Source organism: Aphanomyces astaci (genome assembly GCF_000520075.1).
Source record: "Aphanomyces astaci strain APO3 unplaced genomic scaffold supercont1.66, whole genome shotgun sequence".
Lineage (NCBI taxonomy): Eukaryota > Oomycota > Saprolegniomycetes > Saprolegniales > Verrucalvaceae > Aphanomyces > Aphanomyces astaci.
Genome location: NW_009798329.1, coordinates 193,129 through 218,556, shown reverse-complemented (window position 1 = coordinate 218,556; position 25,428 = coordinate 193,129). Strand labels below are relative to the sequence as shown.

The window sequence follows — 25,428 nt, the reverse complement described above, 5'->3', positions numbered from 1 at the left end:
GTGAAACATGTCGGGCAAAAAAACGTCCTCTGCCAAACGCAAAACGCACGCATTCGTGCTTTATTCATCGAAATGCAAGCATCTGGCGTATATATAAAAGTATATATATATATCTAATGCAAGAATCTGTCGTATATATGAAAGTATATATATATGATATATATCTACACAACGTGCGAATTCGCGTTAGGCGAGGCCACGAGCTGGTAGCTACCTTGGAATGACTTGGCGAGTGAATTCGATCGCGACTGGCGGGCCGATCTCGACTGGCGGCGGTTGCGGGTAAAGCTGCCGGGGGTGCGCGAGTGCCGCGACCCGCGGAGGCGATCGCGGCGGGCCTTGTCCTTCTTCATGTCGTTGCGGGTGCAGATGAGTCCATTGGCGCGGTTCGACGTCATGACAACAAGGAAGAGCGTGACGAGGCACAGCGCCGAGAGCGCAAAGAGCCAAAGGTAGGCGTTCTTGGTGTAGCTGATCACGCGGAGGGCCACGCTGCCGGCGGGTGCGGCAAACCAGAGCGCAAATAGCAGTGGCACAGCCACAAAGCGGGTTTTCGTGGCAAATAGCCCCGTCACGTTGACCCAAATCGTCGACGTGAGCCCGAGCCCTTTGATAAAGAACAGCACGTACATAAACAACGACGTGATGAGCTTGCGCTGCGAATTGCCTTGCAAAAACGGGTACAGATCGTCCGCTCCCAGCGTACCAGCGCCCAGCCCCATGCCGAGCAGCGTGAATGTCAGCAGGTTGCGGTGGGGCCACTTGTCCATGACGAAGAAGCTCACGAGCACGCCCGACGCCTCGACCACAAGCGTGTTGGTAAATACCAAGTTGTCGTCGGCAAACGAGGTAAACGTGCGCGCAACAAAGATATTGAGAGATCCCACAGACAGCGACGAAATGAGCATGCATAGCACAGACAGCCCTGCCTTGTACAACGCCGACCCGCCGTCGCGGTCCTTCTTGGCATGCGCCTGGTCTTCGCGCAGTTCGCGCAGTTCCGCGGTGTTCTCGGGGCGTTGGCGCAGAATGCTCAGCGCCGTCTCGCACTCTTCATACCCCTTGCGCTCGAGCACCCACTGCGGCGACTCGGGAAACATGTTCATGAGGGGCGTCACCAGCGCCATGAGCAGCGCGCACCAAAACGACTGCCATACCCAGCCCACGGCGCCGCCAGCATAATATGACGAGATGGCCGTGCCGACGACAAAGGCCAACGCGAGCGGAAGCATCGTCTTGGCGCGCATGTCGTACGTCGAAATCTCGTAAATGTAGCACGACACGGCGGGCAGCATCATACCGAGCGAAATGGCCAAGAGCCCAATGCCCCCAAAGAGCACCAGGGGCGACTGCGACCCCGTCTTGGGCGCCATCGACGGAATCAAACTCAACGCCACACACCCGAGCACGCTCAGCATGCCCGCGATGAGCACCGTCATGCGGTGGCCGACGGCGTACCCCATAAAGCTCGTTAGAATCGATCCCACGACGGCCCCTCCCAGCGTAATGTATGACGTCATGCCTTTACCCGCTTCAACGGTTGTCAGCTTGTACGTGGTCAGGTAGATGCTGTACCCCGGGGCAAGGTCCACAGACAGGAGCATGTAGTACATCCACCCGCAGGCGACGCCGACCAGCGCGCCGAGCGCCGCGGCGAGGGAAAACGCATGCTGGGACGACGCCGACACGGCCTTGGAGAAGCCTTCATTGAACATCATGCGCGTCTGGATCGCATTCATAAACGGGATGCAACTGAGCGCGATGAGCGGGAGCAGCAGCAACGCGCCAAAGATAAAGTCGAAAAAGAACGCGAGCTGAGATACCACGGCCACGTCGTGCGCGGCCATGCCCTTGAAGTTGGCCACGCGCAGCATCTCGTTGATCCCGTACAGCGCGGCGCAGTACCCGTAGAATAAGCTCAGGCTCTTGTCCCAGGCGTCGTCGGGTGTGGCTTTGAACAGCACCAGGTTCATCAAGACAAAGCTCCCGACCACGAACAGCAAGAGCAAAAACAAGTAGAGCGCCGCGCGACCCATAAATGCCGCCTTGCGCAGCGCGAGCCCCACCAAGTGAAACAAGTAGAGCACCCCGAGCGTGGCCGCGGCCGCCGCGAGCGTATACAGCACGTACTTGGCTTGCAATTTGAGCGTGATCACGTACCACATGATGAAGAAATGGCGAGATTCGCGCACGAGGACCGTGAGGCGCGCCATGCCCGTGGTGGCATAGTACTGCTCCTGGTCGCCCTTCCACCATGAAATCCACCCGCCAGTGTGCACCTTGTCAGGGTCCGTCGCTTGCTCGTCCATAAACATCCACTTGCACCACGCCACCACGTCCGACTTGGTCTTTTCATAGTCGAGTCCATCCGCATTGAAAATGAACGGTGAGAGCAGCCACAGAATCGCAATCGACCAGATCGCAAACGTCTGCGTGCCGTAGCCCTGCGCCGTCTCGCAAAAGTCGGCTGCAAACGTGTTACCGTCCTTTGGCTCGCGGTTGCAAATGTTAAAGCTCCCGTACGTCAAGTAGAGCATGCACAGCCCGACGAGTTCCCACGCCTTGCGGTAATGCGATGTCGAGTACGCCTTGTACAGCAACACAAACGTCTCCCGCGTGATCTTGAACCCCCGCCCCGTCGCTTGGTACTTGGCGTTGCCGTGGATGATGTTGTTATCAAAGTAATGCATGGTCGTACCCACTTGAAACACGAAGAACGCTGGGCCAGCCGTAAAGATCATGTTGGCCAGCTTGGTCACGCCGCCAATGAGCCCCAATTCGGCAAAGTACACGACAATCAGCGGCAACGTGAGGAACAGACCAGCCTGGATGATGTACTGGGTGTTCATGACGCTGTCCAGGTCGTTGTACACGCGGTCATCAAACCCAAACGGGTACGCGTTGAGCGAAATCACTTGGGTCGTGTTCATCAGCTCCACAATCTGGGTCTGGACCCCCGACAGCGCCAAGTACACTTTGGCGTAAATGTACACGTACGACGTGACGATCGTGAGCCACGTGGCAAAGTAAAACCCAGTGTGCGAGTAGTACATGCTATTGAGCCGGAAAAAGTCGAGGAACGCGCCCATGCGGTATGCTTCGCGGGCCAGCGCCGTCTCCCCCGCGCCGTTGGCCAGTTTGCCTTCAAACATGGAAATCTGCGACATGGCGACATCGCGACCCTTGCCGCACTGCATAAACTCGACGTGGGTCACGACGCCGCCGCGAAGGGTCGAGTTGAACCCAGCAAACACATCTTCGCTCAGGTTAATCCCCTTGGATGCTTTTGACACGCCGCCCTGGGTCAGCACCATCACCTTGTCAAAGATATCTGGATGGCCATAATGCATGCGGACACAGAGCGGGTTGGCGAGCACGCGCTGACTGAGCGTGACAAACACGAGCTCTTGCCACGTTTTGAACTTGGCCAGGGACGATGCGTTGCCCGTGAAGATGTGTTCGCGCATGCCAATGATCGTCACAGGCTTCTTGGAGGCGTGCATGTCGGCCGTCACGAGCAGCTGGGGCATCTTGAGGCACTCTTCAAAGTAGTGCTGCTGGTTCATATCGATGGTTTGGAGAAACTCGCCGCGGGTGAATGGCAGCGCATTGTTCTGGTTTTCCGGCTTGCCTTCGCCGAGAATCGGGTCCCCGGGGAGCTCCCATCGGTACACTTCGGCAATGTCGTCGCCTTCGGCCTTGATCAGCACCGTTTCGTATCGAGTGGCTCCATCGGAAGAGGATGCGATCGTGTCCACGTACGCCACACGCAAGTTGGGGTACGTTTGCAGCAAAAAATCAATGTCGTTGGCCTGCTGGGCGTTCTCGGCGCGGTGTTTGCCATACACTTGGCACGCGCACACGTACGAAAACTTGAGCCGAATCATGTCCTCCAGCTGCTGCTGCTTTTGCTCCGGTGTGCGGTTCGGCGAAGACCCAATCTCGAGCCAGTGGAGGATCTTGATAGCGTCTTCGTACAGCATCATGCCTTGAACGGTTCGGGCCAGCGTTTGGCCGCGGTACGACGCCCACAGCCGCAGCTCCATGGGGTACTCGTGGATCGCCGCGTCGACACTGGACACGTCGATGCGTTCGAGAAAGTTATCCCATTCTTCGGGGTGGATCGTGATCAGGTACTTGAGGATCGTGATCTTCTTGTCGATTTCCGAAGCCTTGTTGAAAATTGGGTGGTTTTCCAGGGGGTTGTTGAGCTCGTCCAGTGAAAAGATGACGCCTTCGCTGTAAAACGGAGTTACAACCGAAAACGACCGCATGCTTCGAATCGCGCTCAGTTGGGGGATGTCCATGAGCAGCGACTGCATGAAAAAGCCGAGGCGGCGCTGCGCCTCGCCGCACTTGGGCATGGCGTCTTGCCGGTCGAGGGACATGAGCAAGTACGCGCGCGTGGCGGCGCCCATGGCCGTGTCCGAGTGGAACAAGTTCACGAGACCCTTGGCCGCGTACGCGTACGAGTTGGCCGACGATACAAAGTTGACGTTTTGAAACTTGGCCGCCATCGCTGACTGCCGACAAAACAACCGGAGGCCGTTCAACAGGTTATCCGTCTTGGCCACAAAGTTGCGGATCACGCCCATGGGGTGCACCGTGGTCTTGAGCACGGGGGAGGCCGAGTCTGGGTCTGGCAGGTCCAGCACGGCTTCGAGAAAGTCGATCGCCATCGCCCGAACGTGCAAGAGCGAGCCAGCGTCAAATAGTGTGAGAAACTGGCCGTCCAGCGCCGCCTGCTCCATGAGCCGGAACCCGTCGAGGGTTTCCGTGTCGTCGGGCGCTAGCAAAGCCTCCAGCACGTACATGGACGCATTGAAAAACGACTTGACCGCGCCCAAGCAGTCGTTCTGGACCAGCTGGATGCGCAGCTCCGAGTCGCCGCGTCCCGATTTGCCCAGCTTGACAGCGTACGCCATCGCTTCGTTCAACTTGCCAGCCGATAGAAACACAGGCTCAAACACTTCGCCAGTGTTTTGAATGTCGTACTGCAAGATGGCCGCTTCCTTGTCGTCCACCAAGTCGCCTTCGCGGAATGAATTTACAATCTCATTCCACACCACCACAAACCTACAACAATATATATATAACCAATGGTCGGTATATAGAGTTATAAAATATATATATATATATACAGGCCAAAGAAGCGGTATATACGTACGTACATGGCAATAAAGCATCAAGTATTTACGACACAACACACTCTGCATCCATCCATATATATATATATATATATATATATATCGACGACTTTTGTGTGGTATATATATGCCATGAATTAGTGTGATACGAATCACCCACAATCTTACAAATCCAGGATTAATACTATACACACTACGATATATCGATATATCAATCGAGTTTGTTTGCAAAATCATATAAAAAAGTCCAATATTCAAGTGCAAATGCGGTAAGTATAGTACTTTTCACTCCAAATCGACATATATATATGATGACATACCGGAGCATCATTTGAGACTGGTACACGGCCGACTGGCTACCGCGGCCAGCGTCATCTCCGCCGCCGCCTCCTTCCTGGGCATCTGCGAGGCGCGCCAACTCGGTTACGACCTTGGTATCAAACAGCTGGGGGGCAACGCGGAATGCTTTCGACAGCGCGTCGACGCCGCGGACTTCGCCGACTTTCATCATCCAGCCCATGAACGCGCCCAATATGGCTTGGAAGATAGTAAAGTAGATCTGCGTGTCGTAGTTGAAGATAAACACGACGGGCGCCCACAAGCTGACAATCACGCCGATGTTGTGGAACGATCCGATCGAGCCTTGGCCGTACTTGAGGTTCATTTCCCAAATCGCCAGACTCGGCAGCACCAGCGGACCCACGAGCACCCAGTACGACACGGCGGCCTTGCATACCAGCAGCACGAACCAAAACACATAGTACTTGACCTGGAACGCCATGGGCGGCGCCATGTGTCGGCCCGTGTAGCAGCTGTCGCCTTCGCGGATAAACTTGGAGAACCACGACCGCCCCGTGCCAGGGATCAGCGTCTGCAGCAAGAGGATGGCGCCGCCAGGTACAAGGTACAGCAGCGCCGCAACGTTGAGTAGGCTCAGCATGTCGAACTCGCCCGCTTTCACCGGTGCCCCCAGAGTAAACATGAGTGCAAATGCACCCGTAAACACTAAACTCCACACCAGGCGAAGCGTGAGGGCGAGGCCATACGTCATCGAGCGCGACGACGTGGCCGCTCTCGCTTTCGGGTCGGTGAGGAGCTGGAATCCGTGGCCAACTTCCAGGCAGCACTTGAACAAGTTGAGAAACGCATGCGATCCCACAAGTACGGCCCACGCCTTGTTCAGGTCGCGCTTCGTGTACGGTTTGACCACGGTTCCAATCTGGGCGAACTGGGAAAAGTCGACCGTACCGCCGTTGGGACTGATGGTCACGGCGAAATTGAGCACGGCCAGCACGACCAGAAACATAAAGTTGAAGTGAAAGATGCGGTAGTAGTTGAGCACCAGCGTGAAGATGCTCCGGTGCTCGTAAAACGTCTTGCCGGCCGTGGCATGCAGCGCGCCGCCAATCTTGTCGACGGGGATCTTGAGGCACGCCGACCGCCAGAAAAACTCGTTCAGGTCGTCGTAATTGCGCACTTTGGTGTGCTCGAGGTGCTTGCCGAGCGCGTTCTTCTTTTGCATCACCGTGGCTTCTTTCCACACGGGACGAAGCACCGCGGTCAGAAACCATCCCGACGGGCGACCTTCCGACTGCGGCGAGTCCTTGATCAACGTCGACATCATTTGGTGGTATAGGTAGCACACACACTCGGGCATGTGCCGCAAGTTGGCGGATTCGCCCCAGATGAGAAAGTACAGCATCAGGTCCATATGCAGCACGGACGTCAACGGGGTTCCTTGAGCCGGCTGCGAGAACGCGACCGACTTGGCGCCCACAAACGCGCACCATTCCTTGTAGTTGCTAAAGAGTTTGTCATGCAACAGTCGCACATGGTGTGTCGTGTTGTCCCCCGACGCGGAATTGGCGCGGGCCGCGCAGTTCGCCAGCAAGAGCAACACGTGCTCACGCTGGTTGTCCACCGATCCTTGTTGGAACCCAAACTTGGCTTGGAGGACGTCGCAACAGTAGTCGATGGACGGTTCGTCTTGGAAGTTGGCTTGCTTTCCTGGTAAGACGTTCATCATGGACAGACGTTGACTGAACCGGTTTTCCGAGTCCACCATCGAGCTTTGGCGCTTCATGTCAGCGTCAAGGTTGAAGTAGTTCTTGGACGCCTGCTTGTGCGTCGACCGTTGGACCGATATGTCCCCAGACGGAGCGGAAGTTGCACCCCCGGCATCCTTCGTAGGAGGCGGATGCGACTTCATCCAGGATGTGAGGTAAAGCTAGAAGGTCGAGATGAGATAATGCACGAAGAAGGGGATGCTTGATGCCGACGCTTCCACCGCTCTTCTCTTGTCTTGCTCTTGTTCGGGCAATATTCACACTTGAATCTGACTCGGTCTGTGGCGACGGTTCCTGGACATGGCTACATACAAACATCAAGCTAAAAAGAGGAAGGAAGTCACCCCGCCTTCGATTTAGGGCGGCATTCAAATACACTTGACGTTTGTATGTGCGCCCCGTAAAAACTGGGTGTGGTTGCCCTTTATCTTGCAATTTGTATTCAATTGTCCCATCATTCAATCCATCGAAGATCGTGGCGGCCCGACCAAGGTAGGCGGGAAGACATGACGACCTAATCCCATCAACACGACTACTTCATATAAGATTCCAGTATTAACAAAGCTTTGTTGATAGACGGAGACATCGACGGATACGATAAAGGGCTTGAAACGTGTCGTTTATACGATGGCTTTACACTATACATGTATGTCGCCCCGTTTACTTCCACATTGCGGGAGCCTTTGCTCTTTCAAGTCTATAAGGTCTCCAGGACACGATAGGTCGCTTTGTTGTAGACGAAATCTCGTGACCCGGAGTAAACCAAGTGCGACCTTTCTACACCACACTCTATACAAACATCAAGTGCTTTCATGATTTGGCTGGGATATCTGGCGCCCCGCAGTAATCGAAGTTCAGATTTGCAACACCAATAGGACAGTTGGCGCCACTGCGTTGCAATCTTTGGAGAAAAAGATGCTGGTTACATTATGCCACAGGTACATACAGTTCACGTCAAGGCTGACGGGTCACAAGTAGTAGATGCGCTGTTATAGCACTGCACCGGGTGTATAGCGATCTACCTACCTTTTGACGAAAGGTGCAAAGTTCACGCTAACTTCAAATATTTCTCAAGGCAAGCCCCGCGGCGGTTCAGAAATCATGTCGCCATGCCATCTGCTCCAGAAATTTCGCTTGCCACCATTCCCTGTCTTACACCCCCTTGACAAACATTATCCGGAACTCAGATCATTTTGGGTTGATTATCCGGTATATTCCGGATAATTACTACCCAATCACGACACTTGGACGTTATCCGGAACCCAGATCATTTTTATATGTCGGATAATTTCCAACCAATCACGAAACTTGAATTTGGGTTTTCATGGGGCGTAGCGGCGAGTACTACAAGAACAAGTATGGCCGCGGCGGAGGTCGACGGACGGCAGACGAATCCTCTCGTCAGAGGGAGACGCGGTCACGATCGAGAGAAAGGCTGCCTTCACAAATGCAACAACAAGTCCTATCTTGGAGTGCGCTAATCGGAACCCTCTATAAACTCGAAGGACAAAACTACGGGGCGTACAACTCGCTCCGGGGGCAAGAGTATCGTCATGCAGAGCATCCTGCATTCATCTTGGCGGCAGATTCCATCCAAGGCGACGCCTTTGCCGCACCGTCGCGCTTTCACGTGGTTCTCGATGCCAGTAGTGCCCGGTATCCCACGGACATGCTCTCGACGAAATCGCGTCGCATCAGCGTTGCCGACTTCTTAGCCCGGCAGTTCGTGCGCGCCACCCGAGCTCGCGGCGCAGACGCCCGAGTCGGAGGACAAGGATGGCATGGGGCCAAGGGCGGGGATTTGTCCATGGACAGCCCATCCCAGTACGTCCTCGAGCGCACGAATGTTCTTGTGCTCGCCGACGGATCCGTGGAGGCTCGTTTCACGGTGGGGCTTCCGGCGCGAGGTCGATCCATTTGCGGCGATTTTGCAACGCGCATCTTGACGGACGTCGTGCCGGCGCTCGTCCTTGAAGCGTTGGTGTGCCCTGCCGACGTGGCCGACCTGTGGGGCCATGTCAAGTGCGTCGAAGACCAGCGTGCATTGCGGCAATTGGTTGCGGATCAAGGGTTGGTGGCATTCGTGGCGGATGGGTCTATCTTGCCCCGACAGGTGAGAAACGTTATCAATACACACTTGACCATATATTGTAGAGCGGCGCATCGGACACGCCGATGGCTAGTCCCCCAGCCCAGCCGTTTCAAGCCCCCCGCTCATCGCCGCTACATCGGACGTTTACATTGCCGCATCATGGACCCATCTCTGGGCTGGGCATTCCAAGAGGTATCACGCTGCTCGTGGGCGGCGGGTACCATGGCAAGTCGACGGTGCTGCAGGCCGTGGAAGGCGGTGTGTACGACACCGTGCCTGGCGACGGACGAGAGTTCGTTGTGACGGACCCCCGCGCCGTCAAGATCCGCGCTGAAGACGGCCGAAGTGTCGTGGGATGCAACGTGAGTCCATTCATATCCAACTTGCCATCGAAAGTGACCACTGAAGCGTTCACGTCGGCCAATGCGTCGGGGAGTACGTCGCAAGCGGCCAATATCATGGAAGCGATCGAAGTACGTTGAAATTAGGTTGCGATATTTTGTACTTTTATATGTATGGTAGTTGACATTTTATTACTACCTAGTATTGTGTGTTCTAATCAAAAAATATATTATTTCCTCTGGCGGGTGGTTGGTTGAATGAACCGCTGAATTATCGCCGGACCTTGGAAATGTTATATAAAACTAAGTTGAAGAGGTATCTTTGTGACTGCAAGACGACAATTTTTTTAGCCAATCAAATTGCAACCTTCATTCTTTGTAGCCAATCATACTCCTTTGCTCGATTAGTTGTCCCCCAAAAGAGGAAAATTTGACTGAAAAGCACAATTATAATTAGTATGTTTTTTTATTGATGATATCAAGGTATATATTTGTAAAAGTACTAACTAGATGTTATGTGTGTGTCTTGTAGGCGGGCGCGACGACGTTGCTCATGGACGAAGACACGTGTGCGACCAACTTTATGACGCGAGATGGGTACAATATACCGACAAATATCATTGCAGTAGGGGTTGACAAATATATATATATATATATATAGGAAAATGCAGCAACTGGTCGCGTCCGAGAAAGAGCCGATTACGCCGTTTTTGACCAAGGTATTGATGACGTTGTCGTACAAATATACGTAGGACGATGACGTGATCTGTCGTGTGTACGACCTGCAGGCCCGCGCCCTGTTTACGGTCCACGGAGTGTCGAGTATCCTTGTCGTGGGTGCATTGGGCGACTACTTTTCAATTGCCGATAACGTCATCCTCATGGATACATTTCAACCCAAGGTATGTACATCTATTATAGTGAAAATGTAAATAAAAATCTGACTTGGTTGTAGGACGTGACAACACAAGCCAAAACCATTGCCTCCCAACACCCTCCGATTGCCCAATCGTCGACGTTTCTAGCCTCGACCGTTCGGGTTCTAGACCCCGCGGGTATTCCAGTAGTGGACGCCCGCCGAGTGAAATGCCTCGGCACCAACACGATTAACTATGGAGACTTGGACGGCGCCATTGACGTGTCTGCTGTGGGGCACTTGGTCGAGCCAGGCCAGTTGCGCGCCATTGCGCATGTCCTGCGAGGCAACTTGGCCAACGACATGAACGGCCGCCGCTCCATTTCTGTGAGAGAGATGCTACTGTATGAAGTAACCTGATGGGGGCATGCGTAGGAGCTGCTGGATAGACTGGACGCGGCGTTGGCCGACGGGTTGGATCGAATTAATGGCGACCACCGGTGTGGGCTGTATGCGCGCCCGAGGCGGTTTGAGGTACTTTGCATATGTTGTCGAGTTCTAAATGCATATTGCCCTTTGAGTCAAAGGTTGACCATTCTGCCGAATCGCCAAATCCATGATTTGTTGAAGAGTGTATGTAAAAAGTTGTCCTTTGGTGATTGGATTCACACTAATTTCAATCTCACACTATATCGATGTTGGTGATGGTTTCCTGCAATCTAATTGGCTCAATTCTTGTGTACTTTTGGCTGTGTCGATTCTCCATGTCGCTCCAGTTTGGAATAAACACAAGAATAACTGTCTGTATATATTGTTAGATTGCCGCTGCGCTAAATCGCCTGCGTTCATTGACTATGGCCAAGCATCTCTAACGTCGTGGCCTGGTTCAGTTTCCACCAAACTTATGACCAAATAATGCACATGACAAGGATGGACTGTACTTAACTTCAGTATACTACTCCGATGAGTATGTACAGTACTCGTGGTGTGGCAATAATAATGACATAGCCTTTCACGGTATACGAGCATCTCCACTCGTCAGACTTAAAGGTCTGATTTATACGGATAACCTTTAGATACGACAGTTTTGGACTTATCCTCCCACCCATTGGTTTTATCGGGGTCTCAATAAGCCCAAACATAAGTGTCAGCCCCGACAAGTCCAATCATAGGACGTTTTCGTCAATGTTGATGTAAATGTCACCCTTAGACTTTTGCTATCCGGGAGTTTAGATTTAAAATAATACTTACGTTAGTATACAAAAGTACTACTGCTCAAAATAGTCAAACACAGTACAGCATGCAATCTTTATAATAAGCTTAACCTTACTACGTAGTACGACTGACACCATTTTGCGGTTACAGTTAATTCCAGCTCTTTTTCACTACGTCGCGTGAAATACAGATAACGACGGAATAAGTGGTCCCGTGGTACTAAAATTTCGTATTGATTTACAGTGGTCGCTGGCGTCGAGGGGACAAATGTGAGTTTCTGAAGAAATATTTGATCATTTTTATTGAAATTTTGTATGTGTGCTGACCTCACCGCCACAAAGAAAACTTCCTCGAGATGTCATACGTGGAAATGAATACTCTGTCAGTTATGATACTAAACGCACCTGAAATAGACCACTTTGGCCCCAAAATAACGTATAACCTCTAATAACTGTATTCATTTTATTAGCATATGATACAAAGTGAAACCTCTGAAATTAATAACTTGCTCCAACGATTCGCGAAGCCGCCTTCCTGGACATGCCCTCCACCACCGCCATCAGTGACGACGATTACGACGAGATAGCTAGCTACATTCGTCAGGAGCGACCTAGAAGTTTAACAAAGGAAGAACGTCTTGACATACTGCGACTTCATGCCGAACTTCGCCGTGACGGTCAAATGCAAGTGTCTTCTACCATCGGCCGCCTGCTCGGTCGAAGCCAAAAGGTTGTAAAGGAAGTTTGGTTTCAGTACTTACGATCAAAAAACGTTTTGGCTGTTCCACCCCCGTCCAACCAAGTACAACGCACCACACGCATCCCACATACACATGCTGTGACGTCTATTCTGCGTCAATTTATTCGAACACGGAACGTTACTCGTGTCCGCACTGTGGCGAAGGATGTCATGGCGTTGTTGCTGGAAGCCAAGATCATTCACTACGATGTCAATTGCAAACCTGGGGCCGTCAACTGCCTTTGTCGTGTCCAACAATTCCTCGTGAAGCTCGGATTCAAGCGGGGGAAGCGTCGAGGTCACGCTGCATATGCCATGTCAAGTGCCCATGCAACAGCTCGTGACGTGTATGTTCAACACATGATGCAATTGGCTCCTGCGACACCTGTGGTGTACTTGGATGAGAGCTACATTCATCATCACTACGCACGCCACCACGATTCCCTGTACGACCCCACGGACAATGGCCCACCAAAGAAATGCATAAGGGTCGCCGGTTCTGTTTTATTGCTGGTATCATGGCCGCTAGTCCCACTGAATCCGTTGTCGTTGGCCTAGACGTATTTCAAGGCTGCGCGAAGGCTAAGAACGAACCTAAGGATTATCATGCGATGTTCAACCACACGTACTTTATCAAGTGGTTCGAGAAAGTCATGTCCGAAGTCGAAGCCCTGGGAAAGCAAGGGGTCACGTTCGTGATGGATAATGCAAAATACCATAAAGGCCTACCTGCTGACACGCCGAGAGGTACATGGCGCAAAGCATACCTACTGAGCGCATGTCAGCGCTATGCGGTTGACGTGGACAGCCACGACCTCAAGAAGACAATATGGGCGAGGCTCAAACCAGTCTTGTCAACACGTATCGACCCGGTCGTGAGACCCGGTCGTTTGTCCATGGCGCGGGCCCGAGGACACGATGTGGTTTTCACACCAACACATCATTCGGATCTTCAACCTATTGAAATGGTGTGGGCCAAAGTCAAAGGCGACGTTGGAGTTCAATATACCGTGGATACGACGTTTGCGGATGTGCGGTCGCGTCTGGACGCCGCGTTTGTCAGCCTACCCTCGGATGTCGTTTGGAATTGCGTTCGGCACTGTAACAAGCTTCTACAAGAGACGTATGAGTTGTTACTTGCCAATGATGACGAGGTAGAAGATGGTATGTCGTCGGACGACGCATCCGAAGATAGTAGTGACAGTGACTCAGACTAGTAACGATCACTGAAAACTCTCTCATTATTATGCCTTTAGAAATCAATACATGTAGATTCAACACAATACCACGTAGTATAAATTAGTCGCAAAACCTTTCTACAGTAATACTCTTAATTTCTATATTTTCTTGTAAACCTAATCTCTGGTTCCCTCGACGCCAGCGACCACTGTTAAGTATTCTACTTTTCGAAGTAGTTTGTCCCAATACAAATTTGAAGTGCTATGTACTGTAAGCCAAGCGAAATATACTGGTAGTGAAAAAACGCTGAAATTAACCGCAAAAAGGTGTAGTAATTCCCATTCAATTTACTCTAAGCTTCAAAATCAATTTATCTGCCAACGCAGGCAGCCCTTGCTGGAGGAGAGCACCGCGCGTCGTTCGTACGGCGAAGCGCTACTCATCTGCTTCCGCGGCCGCGCGTTTTCCGCCGTCCTCGACATCACGTCGTTCGTGGCGGGTGTGATCATTCTATACGTGTTCATACATGCCACGTTCACGCCCATCGTGAGTGCCACGGAAATCCCCATGCTCATGGTCGGGTACGGGTTTGGCGCGTCGTTTGTGGCACTCTTCATGCAATTGGGCGGGGGCATCTACACCAAGGCCGCCGACGTCGGCGCCGATTTCGTGGGCAAGGTCGTGCAGGGTATCCCCGAAGACGACCCGCGCAACCAAGCGTTGATTGCCGACTTGGTCGGCGACTGCGTAGGGAGCAACGCCGACGTGTTTGAGGTACTGTATGGTTTCTATGATGTGTGCCAAGGCCCTTCAAAAAATAAGCTAAAAAGAATACTATTCAATAATTTAAATAAAATAAATTATTCTTTGTAATCCAGCCCTTGAGTAAATAATCTACAATTGTTCCGTATATAAATAAATTGTTCATGTTTTTGAAGCTGTAAAATAAATGATTCATTTCGACCAAATTATTCGTAGGCATTTTCAACGATCTTATTGGATCAATTGCTAGGATGACAAGCTTCCGATTGGCCCCAAGTATTGAACGGCAAAAGTTAACTAACGTTACATGTATTGTGGATTCGGTACAGATTTCTAGACCCCATCGAATCACGAATCGACGCTATTGGCTAATTTGGCTCTTGACAAGTATATTCAACCAATCAAAACTCCAGCATGATTCAATATTGATTAGTCGTTCACTGTAGACAACTTTGAACACCCTCCGTGGTAAGGCTTTTGCCGAGTTTATTCCTTCATTGGATGACTGCCAAAAATCTCGCAAACGAAAATAAACTCGTCATTTCTTCCAGATACTAGTAAAAGCATTTTGGGGCAAACCCAAATTCATTTCGTTCTGGAAATATCAATTTATAGAGGCTTTGATGTATAAATTTGCATATATTTTGGTATGTGCACCAGACTTGCGAAGATTGATTTTTCGACTTCGCATCGCAAACGCCAGTTCTATTCTATCCGCAACCTGAAATTTAGAACCCAGATAGGTTGCAACCTTGTGCAGTGCGAATTTCGCAAATCGTCCGCTGCAAATTGGTTTTATCCAGAAAACGTTATCCAATCAAACGTGGTTATTATTCTTGGCCATCATCATCACTCAATAATGATGCTGGCTGGAGTCCCTCGGTAAATGACACTTCCATCGCATACAAAGGCGAGAATCGTACGCCTACGGTGCGATCCCCGGCTTCCCCGATTATTTGGGTAATCCGAATAACAAGGGCCGCGTGGACCGAACTTCGAAGAAGATCGGTCGAAGGACGAGGTATGAAGCGTTGAGCGAAGGAAAAACCGAAGATTACAGTCCTGATGTAAACTATAGACACAATAAAATAAAAACCTCCACAATATTAGACAGATTTCGCAAACGTCAGTTCTATTTTATCCGCAACCTATTCTCTCAAATTCGATTAGGATAGAACTGAACCTGTTATAAATAATTAAATCCGCTGTAAAATTTGCCAATTTTGCAGCGGATTCCCCATTTGCTGTATCCGCATAAATGGTGGGTTTTCTAGTGTAATGTTATGTCATAACCGGATGCGCTTGTGTTTTGTTTGATCATGCATCCATGGTGACAGCCTGGGATGGCGAGTTGAATCGCATTAGAGTCTCATGAGTATGCCATTTGTGGTAGAAGGACGTCGCTCTGAACACGATGTCCTCACATACTCCCGAAGGACCTCACTACTTTGTCCCGGCACGAGAATAATGACGTGAAGTCTTTCGTCGACCTCGCGGCCGAAACCCCGAAACCAGATTATCTGTACAATGATGCTGCAAGTGAGTAGGATGGTAACGCTTCATTAGTAAGCTCCAATCCGACTGTAGGCCACCTCGTCAGCACGAAACCCCCGTCGTTTAATGTATACGAATAATGCAAAAATCACGTTGTTTATCGTGTCAAATCACGGATTTGGCACAATATCTTGGATAGATTCACCATGAGTACGGAAACGATAACAATGAAATAACGTTAGGGCAATTCAAACTAGTAAAGGTGGTAGGAATCGACAAGCTAACAGTAAGTAAAAACTAAACATCGTATGCCCACCAAGCAGAACATACCGATATTAAACATCTCTATTACAAGTAACGCGTTAAGCCCAAACTGTACTTCGACACAGGGGCAAACTAAACAGGCAAATGGACTCCACTTATAGTCAATCGAGTGCCCTCCCCAAGGTCAGCTTTCAATGCTCATCTTCCGGTACTGTAAGCCCATCTACTCCATAGTCGAATGTGGTACCACCATATATTCTACAGGTAGTATAGGTAGTAAGTAATGACTCCTGCTCTATTAAGGGTTAAGGGTTCACATACTTACGTCGAAGTAGTAAAAAACATTTGTCGAGGCTGTAACGTGTTGTGTGTTCTACTCCAAATTTCCATGGGCGGTTGTTAAATCGCCCCGATCCGAATGTCCGCGAAATGTCCCCAATGACAAAAAGTGGGATTTCTCTCACAAAACAATCGTTACTAATCACCCTATTATGACGCAGTTTCCTGACCTGAGTCAATGGACGACGATCCAATCTTGCAGCTCTAACACATGAGCGCGTAGGCCTCGTACGCGAGTCTCTTCGCATCCCCAACACACATGCATACCTATGTACAATACACACAAACATCTCAAGTACACCAACTGGACGCCCGCGCTACCGCAACGTGCGACTACACTTCGTCGTACTGCCCAGGCAGTTGTGGAAACCTGAGTTGGATGTCCATTTTCTGCCCAAATCTTCGAAATTCTAACCAATGAAATCATCGCGGCTATTTGTTGGCGATTTTCACAATGACTCACAATTGGCAAGTTTAACCGGAATGCACCATTCTACTTTACACGTAACAAACAGGTGGAATGTACACATGTCAATGGTTTACGTACAGTGCAGCAAGCAGCCACTCCCAAGAGTCAACCCACTCCGTGTCATCGCTGTCTTGCTTCGAAGTTTTAATTCACTAAGTCTTACTGTCAATAATGTTGTATTTGTGCGATAACAACTCGTATTGTTTATACCAGGATGTGAGGTAAAAGTCCAATTTAACAGGAGCTCGGCCATTTTGAACGAGCACCGGTATCAGCCAATCAATTCTTCCTCCAAAGGCAGTTTTTAACCTAACCGCCCCGAAAATACGCTAATGGGAAATGGGTTTGCAAATAACTACTACTTCGAAGTAAGTTAACGCTACTTGCTTAACAGTAAAGTTAACATTGGTCCGCTCGTTTAATTATAATAAGTGCATACGCATGAATTATAACAGGGCTGATTTCGAATTCATAACTCCCGAATACAGGAGGCGTGGATATTTTGACTTTGCCTCATAGTGTACAATATGACGAATCGGAAACATTGTTCTGAACTTGGACTTTTACGTTACTGTACACCACTGAAATATAACCTGCCGCTGGGTTCAAGTGCTGTTAGCCTAGAGTGTGCCGTCGGGCACCTGGTATTCTACTCGATGGGTCGATCGATGGCCTGCACCGCGAAGTTTCGCTGCCGGCCATGTGGTGAAATATGAAATGCGGCGTCGTCGACGACGACGATCCGCTCGGCGACGGGCTGCCGTCAAACGACGCACGTCTACACACATCACCCCCTGTCAAGCACCTGCCAGCCAGCCGCCAAGACGGGTTGAAACGTACCTGGGCTGCACGTCGTCGACGGTGCTGTCCATGATCACGTCCATGACGTCGTCGTCGTCGTCGTCGTCGTCGTGATGGGGGTAATGGTGGATGATCTGGGGCGACTCGACAAAATGCACGCGCTTGTTGTCGTACGTCAAAAACACATGATCCGGTGGGACTGCCGCGGACGGACGCGTCCGCTTCCTTGACGACGGTGGAGCCGCCGTCGAGAGTTGGGACGACTCGTTTAGCACCGAAGGATTGCACTCGGACACGACCATGTCGTCGTCGTGGGGGTTTCCTGACAATGACGACGATGCGCCGCCGCGTCCTGCGTCGGCCATAGAAGCAGTCAGCATGTCGCTGTCTTCTTCTTCGTGTGCGTCTTCGTTCGTGTCGGTGGAATGCGATGCAATGCGATTCGAATCTATATACATGCGCCTGATCAGCCATTTCATTCACAATAATTTGTCGAAAATATGCCAAAAACGGTAATTGTTTTGTGAAAAGATTGGACTTTTTTCGACCAATTCGAATCGCATGTGAACGTACTTTGAGGCCATGGGTTGGTCGGCATCGAAGACAACTGGTGGTGGAACGGCGCATCCAACCGGTATGACAGGAACCGATTCAAGAGCGTGTTTGTGTGCAGTTCGCGTTCGTCTGGCAGGAGCCCCACGGCTGTCTGCACGCGTCGTTCGATCTGTTGGCGGGATTCGTACGACTTGAATCGGTATGTTCGCGACGACACGCCAAATCTACACGTCCACATAGGATGAATCGTATGCAATCATCGAGACGAAAAAAGGTACCGGAGATGGGTGCCGTGCGAGAGGAGGGTCGGTCGGAGCGGCTCGAGCTTCTCCCCGTCAAGGAATGTACCATGACACGATCCCAAATCGATCAAGTACACGGCGCCATCCACGTGATGCACCAACGCCGCGTGCATTCTAGAGTATGACGAGACTTTCGTGAGATGGATTGCAGTGCGTGCGTATGATATACATACAGTACCTCGAGATCGAGCAGTGCTCTAACACGATATCGCACACGAGGGCATTGCGTCCAAAGAGGAAGCACGCCTTCGAGTCAACGTTGACGCTGGTCAGGACTTCGTTGGCCTTGAACACGTCGACTAATGCGATCGCGTGTGGCTTGTGCGGCGCCGCCCACACCGGCGGTTGAAACGGGGTTGTGGGCTTGCCCACGCGCTCGAGGTACCGACTGCTGTTCTTGAAGATGCCTAGGTCCAAGCGAGGGAGATGCAGCGATTCCATGTGCGTCTGCATGAGGTCGCTCGTTTCCGCGGAGAGAGAATGGAGAGGTCCGCCTGTCTGAGTGTCAATGAGCCGTGACCTGCGAGTCAGCTATGCCACTTGCAGAATCCGTCGCACTTGGGTGCGGTAGCCGAATTGGCCCGACAGTTAGTAATCCGCTGTTATGAGCCAAGGACATCGAACTTCGAATGACGGCCAATCCGGTCGCTGAGGATTCGTATTTCGAAGCATGAGGATACCCCGCTACACACAAGCAGGCTCGCTATTTTTATCTTCCTGAATACAATCCGCAAATGAAACCGACAGTTTTTTATACCTGGGGACAAATTACAAATATCCGGTTGATTCGCAGAACGACCGGATAAAGCAGGTAGTCCAGGAAGTTACAAAAGTCGTCGGGAGTTACACATCAAAGCATAAGCCCACACACACAAGTACATACAGTAATAGTCCATTAGGCAGTTCCAAGAAGCATAATGCGTCCGTCCTCGAAGGCATGGCGACTGAAGCTTCAGAAGGCTACATTAGTCTTTAATGTTAAAGATTTAGGTGGTTGAAGCTGCAATGTACTGTACGTAGATTTAGCAAGAAATACACCTGTTGCAACCGTACAACCATCAAGCCGTTTTATTGTTATAGTGTGGCCTATCAAATGGCGAGCGTTCATTGGCTAAAATTTGGGATGATTTCGAAGTTTCAGTCCCCCCATATTGGTCGAGCCATATGACCTTGTTCGTATCGTTATGAGCTCTCATATGAGACTGGTGTCCTGTTGAAAGGAGCTATAATCCTTCATTCGTCTGCCATGGTTCTGGAGTCATGAGGTGGTCCATTGCAATCAAAACCCAGAAATCCATTCCAATGATAGATTATGACCAATCAAATGCGATCGATACCCATCAAATGGATGGATTTTGACCAATCGATTTTCACAGGATATAACAGTCAGTCACCGTGTCATGGAAATCCAAAGAAAGTCATTTGATTTTGACAGGAACCGAGTGCCGACCGACGAAAGGAGTTGCCGACGACGTGTCCGTGATTATCCACGGTTGCCGCCGCCTTACATATCCCTGTACCATAATATCTATACGAGGGTGACGAAGACAGACGACATCCCCTTGTTCGACCCATGGACAAGCAGCGACGTCATCACCCCAACCAGCACCACACGCAGGAAGGGACAGACGCACCATTCGTGACCGCTCGATCGGGAACTAGCACATCCGCCACCATGCCGTCGTTGTTTTACCACGATCTCAACTTCTTGGACGGGTAACGATGCCACGCACAACGAACATCCTCGTCACCATCCTCTTTCGTAGGGCTCCATCGTCGTCGCCAACCCACCATCCACAGCCAACGTCGTCCCAACCCGAGACTCCTGTTGTACGTCGACTACATCTCTCTCTCTACATGTGGTCATCTTGTGATTTCTTGGACGACATGTAGGACTCGTCGATGCTGTACTACGACCATGCGTCGTCCTTTCCGTCGACAAATGGCGGGGCGGCCTCCACCAGTTCGTTTCCTACAAGTCGCCGTCGAAAGAACAGCATCGAAATGTTTCTATCTCGCAGTCCCAGTCAACACCTTGGCAGTGACTTCTTCAAACTTGCCCTTGACGACCCCTCCGACTTCACCCTCGACTCGTCCCATGACCCTTCAACCGACGTGCGCCACGAGCTCCTTGATCACCCTCAACTGCACCACCCTCCTCCATCCATGACCCAACCTCCTCACTACAACTCGTCCCGACGCAGCAACCAATACGACGACCACCACCCGTCATGGTATTCCAACCATACGCACCACCACCACTATCATCCTTCCTCTCGCCCCAGCCGCCACGACTCGAGCGACGACGGCAATGACGGCAGCATGTATGGCCATCCCGTTCGACCGGCGTCGTCCGCGAGGGCCATACACCCCCGGCAGCCCCATGACATGCGACAAGACCACTTGTGGCAGCCACATGCGTACGGGGGTCGCACCGCCCCGACATCGTCTCGACGGTTTGTCCTGTCGGCGCCACCAGACCACCCTAGACCAACCAACCACCACCACCACCCGTCCATGTTGAAACCGTGCAAATTCTTTGCCCAGGGTCATTGTCGTATGGGCAACAAGTGCAAATTCGGCCACTTGCTCCATTCCAACCCCACCACCGCCGCCATCCATGCCCAACCGTCGACGTCCTCGAGCTTTGACGACGGCGACTTTCATCCGTTTGGATTTGACTCGACTCCGGTGTCCATCGACGCCCTCCGCGGTCGCGTCTTTGCCATGGTACCGTTCCCTGCTGCCTATTTTTTTGCTTTTGTGCGATATATATATGTAAATAAATATGTAAATATGAGTGGAATATGGCTTGTTCATGATACTGTTGTTTGCAATTTGTGGCTTCGTCTCCAAAAGTAAATTTTATTATTGTCAGGTATATATATATATATATATATATGCTGAGGATGCTGTCGTTTAAAGTTGCGTTGGAGTTTGATTTTGTGGAATCATATCGTCGCTACCAGTCCACATCAATTTTCTATATATGGACTAGCGTAGTATATTATAATATATATATATATTCCGGGTATGTCGTTTAGGTGTGATTTTTTTGTTATTACTTTGTAGTAGGATATGCAACCCATAAACAGATGCGAAGTATATATCTCCATATATTATGAATTTGCTTTAAACTTCCGAAATTCGCGTGGTTTGTCTGATCAATAATATTCAATTATGCTGGAGTTTTGATTGGTTGAATATACTTGTCCTTTCTGTAAGAGCCAATCAAAATTGGATTAGCCAATAGCCAATAGCGTCGATTCGTGATTCGATGGGGTCTGGAAATTTGTACCGAATATACCACAATATGTGTTTTTTCGTAGTACCGTTGTGGATATCATAGTGGTTTTGCTTTATGGCGGTTCACTCTTGTGTAGAGCAAAGACCAAAATGGATGTCGGTTGCTGCAAGAGCAGTTGGACAGCACAGACTCTGAGCCAGGCAAAAGTGCCGCGGACGTGTGCGCCGTCATTTACACCGAGTCGTTGCCTCATTTGGTCGACATGATGGTACTACTACTACTTCGTATAGTTTTGCCACCAACACTCCCCCTAATATATCTATCTACCTAGGTGGATCCGTTTGGAAACTATTTGTTTCAAAAGCTGCTCGACCGGGGCGACGACGACCAGCGCCTGGGCATTGTGCAGCAGGTGGCGCCGCACTTGGTCGCGGCGGCGCTCAACCTCCACGGCACACGGTCGGTGCAAAAGGTGGTCGAACTGGCCGCGGCATCGTCGTCGTCTAGCCTGGTGGCGCTGATTGTCGGCGCTTTAAAAGACGACGCGGTCCGCCTCTGCATTGACTCGAACGGGAACCACGTGATCCAGCGGGCACTGCAGTTCCTGCCGCCGGCGTCCAATCAGTTTGTGTTTGACGCTGTGGCCGCCGACTGCACGGTCGTGGGCACGCATCGCCACGGGTGCTGCGTGCTGCAGCGCTGCGTCGACGCCGCCGACCCCGTCCAGCGCCGCGCCGTGATCGCCCAAGTCGAACACCACGCAATGAAGCTCATGCAGGACCCGTACGGCAACTATGTGGTGCAGTACGTGCTAGATGCGTGCTCAGCGGCGGACGCGCGGGGGGTCATGGCCAAGTGTGTGGGCCACGTGCTCGACCTGTCGATCCAAAAGTTTAGCTCGAACGTTGTGGAGAAGTGTCTCGAGCTGGCCCCCGACGACCTCCGGCAGACGATTGTGCGCGAAATCGTCGCGTCCCCCCGCATGTACCGCATGCTCCAGGACCAGTACGCCAACTACGTGGTCCAGCGCGCCTTGTCGGTGGCGTCCGACGACAATTGCCTCGACTTGGTCGCTGCCATCCGACCCCACCTCGCCAGCATGAAAAACACCCAGGGCGGCCGCCGCATCCAAGCCCGCATCCTCAAGCGGTTCCCGCACGTGGATGTCGGATGGGACCCTGACTTTAGTGACGTGGGGGGGTCCCCGGCCACCCGACCTGTCCAACCCCAAGGGGGGAGCTATGGCCGCGTCGCGTAGATGTGTGTATAATAGTATGTACCAAAAGAGAGTCGACTACTGTAGTGGTTTAGATTGCTCCAAGTGTACAAGAATCGACTCGATAGAGCAAAACGCGGTGTGCAGCACAAGCTTTCATTTGAGCGTCCTGTGAAGAGTCTGCACTAGTCCAGACAGCACTTGATTTCCCCCTACAACCAACTATGAATTAACCCCACCATGAAATATACTCCAAAAGGATGCAAAACCAGAGTCGCCACTATTGATATAATGTCAAGTCGATTCGACTTTGGAGGGAATCGACACCACGACAATAGACCAACCAATCAAAAGCCAGAACACACTTTCAAGTGGCCAATCAAACTTCTTCAATTATGAAAGTAGTGTGTGCCTTCAAATAGTGTGCATGGCGTCGCCAAGGTAACATACCGTTAATTAACGTTACAAACCGACGGAATCAATGAATCAGCACAAATATCCAAATTTTGGCTAAATGCACACTATATATATATACTGTATAGCAACAACCGTGAATGCCACAACTATCGAACACACATGCAAACAAACGCACGAGTAGACGCCCACACAATCGTACCGAGCAGTGTGATCTTCTCTAGAATGTCCATGAACAAGTTGTCTAGGTACGACTTGGTGTGTGTGAACGCGCCGACTTGGGCCATGTACGCGACGGCGTGCTCCTTGATCTTGACGTTGGTCGTACGCTGCTTGACGATGTTCAAGAGCCGCGTGTCCGCCGTGTCGGCGTGGATGGCAAAAATGAGCGGGAACGAGAACTTGCCCTCGGTCAAGTCCTCGCAAAAGCTCTTGCCGTCCATGTACGCCTTGTCCACGAGGTTGATGTAGTCGTCGCGGATCTGAAAGTACAGCCCCAGTTGGTTCACGAGCGGCACAAAGTCTTGGTCGTTCGTGCTGAACGCTTGCATGAGCCCCACCGCCAATCGAAACAGGCCGCCCGTTTCTACGATCGACATGAAAATGGACATGCAAGGATGTGGGGGTGACGGGCGTACTGTTGATGACCATGGCCTTGTACGCGTCTTCGGTCGGACACGAGGCCGTGTCGCGCCAAAGGATATCCTGGCCTTGACCTCGATGCAAGTGGATCATCTCGTTGATGTACACGTCCATGGCGCGGGCGTTTTGAAGCGAATGGCATTTCTGCAACGCAACAAAGAACACAAAGTTGGCGCAGTTGATCGTCAACGGGATCCCGTAGATCGCGTGCGCCACTGGTAGTCCCCGGCGCAGCTCTGAATTGTCTTCGATGTCGTCAATCAGCAACGACGCGTCGTGCAGGCTTCCGATGATCTCCTTGATGGTGGTGATTTTGTCGGGGGGAATTTGCAGCCACAGTTGAAACGCATCGACCAAGATCGCACGTACGTTCTTCTGCGGCATACCCCGGATGTAGTTCCATGGCTCCAGGAGCACCTAGCGAATACATAAGACATCGGCATCGTGAGGTCTCTATACATGATCGCCTTCTTGCTCCATCGTCGTGGGGGAAGGATCGAGCAAAATCTAAACTTGATTGCGATCTCAGAGAAAATATAGATTGTCACAATTCAATACAGCCCACCGTTAAACTTAATATAAGCTTATGCTGGACTCTCATTGGTTTAATTGTTTCCAGTCAAAATAGTTGTCGCTTAGTCTATCATGACGATCTTGACTTGTGAGTCAGCTTCAACTTTCACTGAAAACAAGGTCAACTCTTTACAGTTAACGGTACCAAGAGATACTAATATGAATGCGTTAGCCCCTATGTTATATTGAAATAATACTGTACTTGTACAGGTGTACAGTAGTTTCCATTCGAACGACACAATATTGCAAGCACGCCCATCGCACCCCCACACTGATACAAGGATATGACATCAAAATCCCACGAAACTACGAGTTATGGGAAGGCGTTGATCTTTCACAGGATACGGCCTGCAGTTGTAGTGTACATATTATTGCACCAGAATGTACCTTGGCGGCCCATTAAGTACATCATGTAGCAGTCGCCGTCTCTTAATTTTTCATGGTTACAAGCTGACATATGTACGGCCGTCGAACGATGATAAGCAATGCATCCAGCGTCCAACCAGAACAAGGCTGAGTTAGCTTTCCACGCACTTGAGTGGAATCGTAGCAAAGGCACCAAGTGTGCATGCTGTGGGCTACTGTATATGATGTGTTAGTGATGGATTTGTGGGGGGGATAGCCTTGAAGCGCAAATCGCGTGCGCCACTCAAAATCCCCGCCAAAGGTCCAAATTGGCTTCGACACCTCGTGCACCACCCCCCCGATGAACTCCT

At 51.0% G+C, this 25,428-nt stretch overlaps 6 protein-coding genes across 7 annotated transcripts; 3 read left to right on the top strand and 3 right to left on the bottom strand.

Annotated features, from left to right (window-relative positions):
- Nucleotides 1-82: 82 nt before the first annotated feature.
- On the bottom strand, nucleotides 83-7,481 carry H257_15113 (hypothetical protein). The gene is made up of 2 exons (XM_009843109.1): nucleotides 5,468-7,481; nucleotides 83-5,076 (listed from the first exon to the last, which is right to left on the bottom strand). Exons 1-2 carry the CDS (start codon nucleotides 7,354-7,356, stop codon nucleotides 165-167), a joined length of 6,801 nt encoding a protein of 2,266 aa, XP_009841411.1. The 5' UTR covers nucleotides 7,357-7,481; the 3' UTR covers nucleotides 83-164.
- Nucleotides 7,482-8,527: 1,046 nt separating this feature from the next.
- H257_15112 (hypothetical protein) lies at nucleotides 8,528-11,519 on the top strand. Its single transcript, XM_009843108.1, has 8 exons — nucleotides 8,528-9,326; nucleotides 9,368-9,778; nucleotides 10,179-10,243; nucleotides 10,308-10,365; nucleotides 10,435-10,548; nucleotides 10,602-10,889; nucleotides 10,938-11,036; nucleotides 11,321-11,519. Exons 1-8 carry the CDS (start codon nucleotides 8,538-8,540, stop codon nucleotides 11,372-11,374), a joined length of 1,878 nt encoding a protein of 625 aa, XP_009841410.1. The 5' UTR covers nucleotides 8,528-8,537; the 3' UTR covers nucleotides 11,375-11,519.
- Nucleotides 11,520-12,257: 738 nt separating this feature from the next.
- On the top strand, nucleotides 12,258-14,651 carry H257_15111 (hypothetical protein; the record flags this gene model as incomplete). Its single annotated transcript, XM_009843107.1, has 4 exons — nucleotides 12,258-12,951; nucleotides 13,014-13,578; nucleotides 14,021-14,408; nucleotides 14,613-14,651. 4 exons carry the CDS (start codon nucleotides 12,258-12,260, stop codon nucleotides 14,649-14,651), a joined length of 1,686 nt encoding a protein of 561 aa, XP_009841409.1.
- A 2,847-nt stretch (nucleotides 14,652-17,498) lies between these two features.
- H257_15110 (hypothetical protein) lies at nucleotides 17,499-19,201 on the bottom strand. The gene is made up of 5 exons (XM_009843106.1): nucleotides 18,799-19,201; nucleotides 18,597-18,734; nucleotides 18,337-18,542; nucleotides 17,803-18,211; nucleotides 17,499-17,740 (listed from the first exon to the last, which is right to left on the bottom strand). Exons 1-5 carry the CDS (start codon nucleotides 19,071-19,073, stop codon nucleotides 17,578-17,580), a joined length of 1,191 nt encoding a protein of 396 aa, XP_009841408.1. The 5' UTR covers nucleotides 19,074-19,201; the 3' UTR covers nucleotides 17,499-17,577.
- An 840-nt stretch (nucleotides 19,202-20,041) lies between these two features.
- H257_15109 (hypothetical protein) lies at nucleotides 20,042-23,230 on the top strand. Its single transcript, XM_009843105.1, has 5 exons — nucleotides 20,042-20,336; nucleotides 20,387-20,450; nucleotides 20,514-21,350; nucleotides 22,004-22,135; nucleotides 22,199-23,230. The coding sequence occupies exons 1-5, from the start codon at nucleotides 20,194-20,196 to the stop codon at nucleotides 23,123-23,125; spliced, it is 2,103 nt and encodes a 700-aa protein (XP_009841407.1). The 5' UTR covers nucleotides 20,042-20,193; the 3' UTR covers nucleotides 23,126-23,230.
- Nucleotides 21,816-24,661, bottom strand: H257_15108. Of its 2 annotated transcripts, XM_009843103.1 has the most exons (4): nucleotides 24,599-24,661; nucleotides 24,136-24,556; nucleotides 23,700-24,083; nucleotides 21,816-23,295 (listed from the first exon to the last, which is right to left on the bottom strand). In XM_009843103.1, exons 1-4 carry the CDS (start codon nucleotides 24,617-24,619, stop codon nucleotides 23,240-23,242), a joined length of 882 nt encoding a protein of 293 aa, XP_009841405.1. In that variant the 5' UTR covers nucleotides 24,620-24,661; the 3' UTR covers nucleotides 21,816-23,239. The 2 variants fall into 2 exon arrangements, with proteins under 2 accessions (XP_009841405.1, XP_009841406.1); XM_009843104.1 differs by having other exon boundaries at nucleotides 24,136-24,661.
- Nucleotides 24,662-25,428: the final 767 nt, after the last annotated feature.